At 41.1% G+C, this 7,494-nt stretch overlaps 1 protein-coding gene across 3 annotated transcripts; it reads left to right on the plus strand.

The window, feature by feature from the left end:
- The first annotated feature begins 2,216 nt into the window (after positions 1–2,216).
- Positions 2,217–4,880, plus strand: LOC309711762 (carbohydrate sulfotransferase 6-like). 3 transcript variants are annotated; one of them, XM_082542221.1, is made up of 2 exons: positions 2,217–2,425; positions 2,771–4,880. In XM_082542221.1, exon 2 carries the CDS (start codon positions 2,855–2,857, stop codon positions 4,091–4,093), a length of 1,239 nt encoding a protein of 412 aa, XP_082398347.1. In that variant the 5' UTR covers positions 2,217–2,425; positions 2,771–2,854; the 3' UTR covers positions 4,094–4,880. The 3 variants fall into 3 exon arrangements, with proteins under 3 accessions (XP_082398347.1, XP_082398348.1, XP_082398349.1); XM_082542222.1 differs by having other exon boundaries at positions 2,217–2,402; XM_082542223.1 differs by having other exon boundaries at positions 2,217–2,355.
- The last annotated feature ends 2,614 nt before the right edge of the window (positions 4,881–7,494 follow it).

A 7,494-nucleotide genomic window follows, 5' to 3' on the forward strand; every position in this document is an offset into this window, starting at 1 on the left:
ACCAGTCCGTTAGTCTCTGCACTTCCTCTCTGTACGCTGACTCGTCGTTCTTGCTAATGAGACCCACCACGGTAGTGTCATCAGCGAATTTAATGATGTGATTTGAACTGTGTGTTGCTACACAGTCATGAGTCAGCAGTGTGAACAGCAGAGGACTGAGCACACAGCCTTGTGGGGCCCCAGTGCTCAGTGTGGTGGTGCTGGAGGTGCAGTTCCCGATCCGTACTGACTGAGGCCTTCCGGTCAGAAAGTCCAGGATCCAGTTGCAGAGGGAGGTGTTCAGGCCTAACAGGCTCAGCTTTCCGATCAGTTGTTGGGGGATGATCGTGTTAAATGCTGACCTGAAATCTATGTACAGCATTCGGACGTGTGAGTCCTTCTTGTCCAAGTGTGTCAGGGCAAGATGGAGTGCAGTGGAGATGGCGTCGTCCGTTGAGCGGTTATGGCGGTATGCAAATTGCATTGGGTCCAGTGAGGGGGGCAGCAGGGTCTTGATGTGTCTCATGACGAGCCGTTCGAAGCACTTCATGATGGTGGGTGTAAGTGCGATAGGGCGGTAGTCATTGAGACAGGACACAGAAGACTTCTTGGGCACGGGGACGATGGTGGTGGCCTTGAAGCACGTGGGGACAACGGCACTGCTCAGAGAGATGTTGAAGATGTCGGTGAGAACATTTGCCAGCTGATCAGCACATTCTCTGAGCACTCTGCCTGGGATGTTGTCTGGTCCAGCAGCTTTACGTGTTAATCCTGCTGCCTCAGCAGAGCAACAAACACTATCAAGGACAGCTCCCACCCTGGTGTTGACCTGTTCAACCTGCTTCACCCAATCCAAGGACCTCCCTCTATACACACACTAAACTACCATAACTACTGTGCAATACTTAATTAATGGTAAATATATAACACTTTTTTCCCGATGTTTGAATATTTGTTATTTTTGAATACTGTTCATCTGTATATAGTGCTGCATAACTATGGACTTCACTCTTCTTTCTTTCTAACATGTCTGCGGTACGGGTATACCACGTTTACAGGTACGGGTATACCATTGTATATGTTTATAGTGACAATAAAAAGCATTCTATTCTATTCTATTTACTCTGCAATGCTGGGGGATTTCCATGACGCATTGTTTCTTCACTCACCTTTTTCACTCGCTGCGTGTTTTTACGCCTCTCTTTACGCATTTAATCATTGGTTATTCACCTCTGCCTCTCTTTCACCGTATCTTTGTCCTGTTTTCATCCACTCACCCCCAACGGCAGTAAGTGGCATTTTTGCTGGTCTAGTTCATAAGATCTGCTGCAGACCTCGGAGAAAATAATAATCATCGCTTATAAGAACTCACAAATGTCACCGAGTTCCTTAAGGGAAATTGCCAGAATTCTCGGAATGGACGTGAAAGTACAAAGAAATGGGGGGGGGGGGGGGGGGGGGAGGAAAATATAAATATATATATATATATATATATATATATATATATATATATATATATATATATATATATATATATATATATATTTGTTTTTTTGTGTTATCGTGGCTGCTACGTTTGCATGTCCAATGTCTTGTTTTGCGTGCGTGTGTGTGTGTGTGTGTGTGTGTGTAATGTCTTACTCATATTGTTAAATAACGAACAGGATTCACAAGGTTATATATAAATTAAAGACATTACCTGTTCTTTATCTTTATGACTTGTAGGCTATCTTTATGATATTGTACCTACAATTTAATCAATCCAGCCCTTTAGGCCAGTTAAAATATCTTTTTAACTCTTGAGCATATATAAAAGTTGCATTGTTAAAAACTGATGCAGCCAGAATGTTGTTTGTAGCTCAAGATGAATTGATACCATTCGTGAGTGAGGCATTAGACACTTTTCATATATTATAATTCAACAAATAAGTATTTTACAGGTACGGGCAATCGCTTTTTGGGAACATCCGAAATTACTGTTTGGCAGATGATCATATTTTGGCACACCAGAAGATATAAAACACAGACAGAACCACAAGATAATTAACACATAAAGAGCAAATGTCTTAAACGATGTCGGCAGTTGGGTAAATGTAAATTACGGCTTTTTAACAGTTCTGTTCCAGCTTTCGAACATCCCCCAGCTGACCTGTTATGCCGGAAGGTGACGATAGCATCGGCTGTGGCAGTCCCCTGCCACACCGTCAACTCTGTGCATGCAAGACTCCGCCCAAAATCTCCGCTTTTTACACGCCCGGGGACTAAAGAAAATAATTATCCGAGCAGCAGCATTTGACAGAGGAAGCGGAGAAGGAGAGGAGAGCTCCCCTGGGATACTCAAAGGACTGTGGACACGCTCTGTTCTGCGATGCTACGGTAGATTCTACAGCCCAGAATACTGGATAACCTTTAATTCCAACTGGGTACTGGGTAGCAGACCTTTGTGGTAAAACCGCACACACACACACACACACACACACACACACACACACACACACACACACACACACACAGTGAGAGACAAACAAGGGAAACAGAAGGAGTATGCAAGATTTTTTAAGCTAAAATTCTGTGCTGATGAAATGACCCTTACAAAAAGTATCACTGGTTAATGTTTGCCGTTTCGGTTTAGTTTCTCCACCATATACAAAATTGTATCATGTGATTTAAAATGTTTAAGAAGGTGGTTCACAACCAGTGGCATGCCAGGTTTTCCAGCAAAGACAGGATTTGCAAACAAATTGGTATTTTATAAAAAATAATTAATATTATTTGTGTATTTTTTATGCAGCAAAAGAGACACGGCTTAAGACAAGATTGAAGAGAGAAGAATTCGCACAAAGCACCACTGACTGGACAGCAGCTCACAGCCATAATGTTGCACTACAGAGTGAACCACAACACCATGAAGTTCCAAGTGATCCTATGTGGGGCAGCATTGTTGCTGGTCAGCGGCTGGTACATGCAGCTCAGCCTCTATGACCCACAACCCTCCAATGACAAAGTCCACGTTCTATTGTTGTCATCATGGAGATCAGGCTCATCCTTCCTGGGCCAGGTATTCAGTCAGCACCCGTCTGTCTTCTATCTTATGGAGCCTGGCTGGCATGTGTGGACCCAGCTGAGGCAAAATGGTGCACGGGCACTTCGAATGGCCTTGAGGGATCTCTTACGGAGCCTGTTCCAGTGTGACTTCTCAGTGATGGAGTCCTACCTTCCAGAGAACCAGAAAGAGTTGTTTATGTGGAGTCACAGTCGAGCTCTGTGCTCACCCCCGGTCTGTCCTCTCATGCCACGTAATCAGCTCAGCAACAAGACACACTGCCAACAGAATTGTAAACCTCGGGACCTGAAGATTGTAGAGCAGGTGTGTGGCTTTTACTCTCATGTGGTGTACAAGGAAGTGCGCATCTTTGAGCTAGAATCCCTCTACCCACTATTGCTGGACCCAAACTTAAATCTCCGCATCATCCACCTGGTCCGAGACCCACGGGGAGTGATGCGGTCTAAGGAAAAGGTAGCTGAATACTTAGCGAGTGATAACGCGATCGTCTTGGAGCAGAAACCCATCAATGAAGCAGAGGTACAGTATCAGGTCATGCAGGAGATCTGTCGAAGCCACTTGCGTATCAATAAGAGGGCGGTCCTGAAGCCTCCTCCGTTTCTAAAAGGCCGCTACAAACTGGTTCGCTACGAGGATGTGACGCGCAACCCAGTCAAGGAGATCAAATCCTTGTATCAGTTTGTAGGTCTGGAGATGACCACACAGCTGGCCACATGGATCTACCAGGTGACCCACGGAAAAGGCAAAGGCTCCATTAAAGAGGCTTTTGACATCACATCGCGAAGCGCCACTGACATCTCTCAGGCTTGGCGCACCATGCTGCCACACAACACGGTCAAACGAGTACAGGAAGTGTGTGAAGAGGCCATGTCTTATCTCGGGTACACGATGGTAAACAGTGAAATAGAGCAGAAGAATCTCTACGTAGATCTGCTGGTACCACAAGAACAGCTCAGCTGGTCACCTGATAAAACACAGCACATGGACAACAGTTACAACAAGAATGACAAAGACTTTCTGACAGATGGACCGCACAAAAAACTACATTAGGGTACGACTATTAAAAACAGAGAACACTGTCATAATGTCCATTTTTAAAGCACGGACACTGTAAGAAGACTGAAATGTGAAAAGGCAGCACAGTATTCTGTTAATGTACATTTAGTGTTTGCGTGCCACGATCACATGACTTTTCCTGAAGTGTCTCTATAAGTAGACAAAACTTATAGTTATTTATTTATTCATTGCTGCAAAAAGAGATTGTAAAGTACACCAACCAACCTGCCATAAATGTTGCTCATCTGATATCAGTCTGAAAACAAATGAGTCAAGTTCACAGTTATACATCTTTTAATACAGCAACCAACTCTGAGAAATTAATGAAAATCAAATATCTCTTGCTGTCTGCACAGACAGAATAACATCACATATAAACATCATAGAACATTTAATCTGTGATGGTACATTTAGGCTTGACGTTGAAATGACTTGAATGAGTAGCAAATGTTAAATCATGTTGATTTATCTCTTCAGAGTAAGAGAAAGTGGGTAAATTAACTACTATTAATTGTGTTTAGGGTGATATCTGGGAAAATGTTGATAGTGATTTTTTTGAGCACATGAAAAATTGCCAAACACTTACACTAAAGATGGACTTCAGTCACAACTTTGTGAGAGTTTTGGTTTTCCTAAATGACTGAGTGTTCTGAATAAAACAATATCTTCACTTGTACATTTTTGGAAATTTGCTATATTTTGCAATATTTTACATGATAAGCACTCAAATTTGAGGTTTATTCAATCAATGGAAACTTTAAATGGCTTATTCTACTCATTAAAACACTGGTTTTGAATCTCTTTTGCACTGGTTTGGGTCTCTTTTGTATCAGCAGAGTTGAGGTTTTAAATACACACACATAAGATCACAGCACTCTCCATTTCAGAGAGACTTAAATGGACAGGTAGTTCATGAAGCTCACAGTACACTGAAAAAAAGGCCATGTTGGATTGCCTTGATTCAATAGTGGACATTGGTTGCACACAAATGTTTTGCTTTGGGAGAAACTTAAACAACTGAGTTAAATCAACACAACTTTTTCATATTCAATAAACCTGTGCATTTTGTGTTCATAAAACGCGATTGAAACATGTTTAGATGAAGTAAGTTGAGCTCTTGGAATATTTTAATCCTTCACAATTTTGTCATTTTATTTCAACAGTATTCAATAACTTTTACCCCAATACTACTTGGTCACTTAAATACTACATGTTGTCTTCATATTACATAATGTTCAACAAAGTGTAGATCCTGGTTACCATAAAAATTGAATGGGTCTTCAACAACTATCCTTCTATCTTTATCCTGGTTGCAGGGGGGCTGGGAAATAACCCTGAAGCGATAGGTTACAAGGCAGGGTACACCCTGGATAGCTCACCAGTCTATCACATAGAAACAAACAACCATTTGCACTTACATTCACAGGTAATTTAGAATCACCAGTTAACCCTAATAACTGCATGACTTTTAATTGTGGGAGGAAACCAGAATACCCAGAGAGAAACCACTGCAAACTAGCCAGAATGTAGATTTGAACCCAGGACCTTCTTACTGTGAAGCAACAGCACTAACCACCATGCCAACAATCTAGGAAACACAGGAAAGCTATGATTTCCTGTATTTGATGCAGATTTTTTTTTGTTTTTGTCCTTGACAGGTTAATCCACAATAAATAGCAATAGCATACGCCTGGTGTGTGTGTAGTTGTCTGCCTCTTTTAACTCCAGTGATTTTCCTGCAGTTTGAGATCTCGTTCGATCTTGTGAATTTTATGAGTTCAGCAACTAACCACTCTTACTAGACTGTATCATGTCATCTCAACAAGAACAAATTAAGTTGTTGAATTTCGTACAGATCCTTCATGATTTAATTACGTTCATAGAAACACGAAATTATTGCGTTCAAATTACAAGTTAGACTTTTTTAATGTAACAACCACCCAATTTACTTTTTCGGTATACCAGAAAAAGTAGAGGTGGCTGCTCGACTTGACTGACATGGATGCCTACCTGCTCTAATTAAATGGGTTGAAGAAAATAGTCATGCTGTGAGTGAGACAATGCAACGACGACAAAGGGCTACGCACTATATTGCGCGAAAACATTTTGAATGACCGTCCCATTACATTAATTGATGATCGCAACAAATATCCCACTTACGCCAAATCATTCTTTTACTGAAAGGAAAACCAGTTCTCCCACCAGGAGTTTTCAAAAGGATTGAGCAATATCTAAGAAGATGGAAACAAATTCAATAATTGGGCCATCTCTTCTGGAAAAGATGGACTTGAGAATATTTGCCATTGTTGCAAGAAAGGCAAGAATGGAACAAAGAAAGAAAAAGCCTTTCATCTGGAGACGATGTTGCGTAGTTCATCCCAAAGCACCACGTTGTCCCCACATTCCTTTGAAAAGTGCTTGAGGTGTATCCTGACAAAGGAGGACTCGTTTGATCTGGGGTCTAAAAAACTAAGACAAGGATCGTTGAAAGGCTCTTGACCAAAATTCGCCACCTTTTTGAAGTCAATACAAATTACGATGATTAATTTGCAAAAGGTTTCGTTCTTTCTTCGTTAAGTATTTGATGCCTTTGTAATTATTGAAGTAATGGCTCTGTTATTTTTGTGAAATGTGAAATTGTTATGTGCTCTGCCAAAGAACAATTAGGGGCCGGTGTGTTAGAGCCATTTCATGTTTTTGGTGTTATTGCAACTTGTCAGCACAAGAGGGAGTAGTAACGCTACTTGCCACTTTATCATGACAGACTTTGCTGTAGACAGGTTTGCTGCTTTTGGCGTCACTTGTCATGTTTCCTCATATGTATCACACACTACAGCAAAATATGGCTCATCTATTAATCCTTACCGTGAAAAAAGAAAAACAAATTTAATGGAGTTACAGGAATATGCATGCTTGTCTTAGAAAGCCAGTACTTGTCATATACTGTAAAATCTATGTATATCTGTAGTAAGTTGTCCAAAGTGGGTGTTTCTAACATATGTAGGATACAGTTACATGCACAAGTGTTTAGACAGTGACATAATTATTGTAATTTTACTTCTGTACGCCATCACTATGGATTTTAAACTAAAGAATCCACTTGTGATTGAAACACAGACTTTCAGATAAAGGTGTTTAACAAAAGTATTGCATTAACTGATTCTGAATTTCAGCAACTTTTAACCTACATTCTCAGAGTCTCAAAAGTAATGATACAAAGTATCACTCAAGACAAAACAAAGAAGGTTTGGATTGAATAAATATGTTTCTATTATCAGGGGTGGCTGAAGCGCTGTAGCTCAGGACTAGGGTTGCCAACTCCCTGAAAAATAAATAAGGGACACCTCGTGGCCAGGGCCGGGCAACCCAGTTCACCCTTCCCAGTGTGGTGAATT

The sequence above is a fragment of the Aulonocara stuartgranti genome (assembly GCF_965226115.1).
Source record: "Aulonocara stuartgranti genome assembly, chromosome: 7".
Lineage (NCBI taxonomy): Eukaryota > Metazoa > Chordata > Actinopteri > Cichliformes > Cichlidae > Aulonocara > Aulonocara stuartgranti.

Bases quoted from the DNA above. Each gene is read 5' to 3' on its own strand.
- LOC309711762 (XM_082542221.1), top strand. From the start codon at position 2,855: ATGTTGCACTACAGAGTGAACCACAACACCATGAAGTTCCAAGTGATC.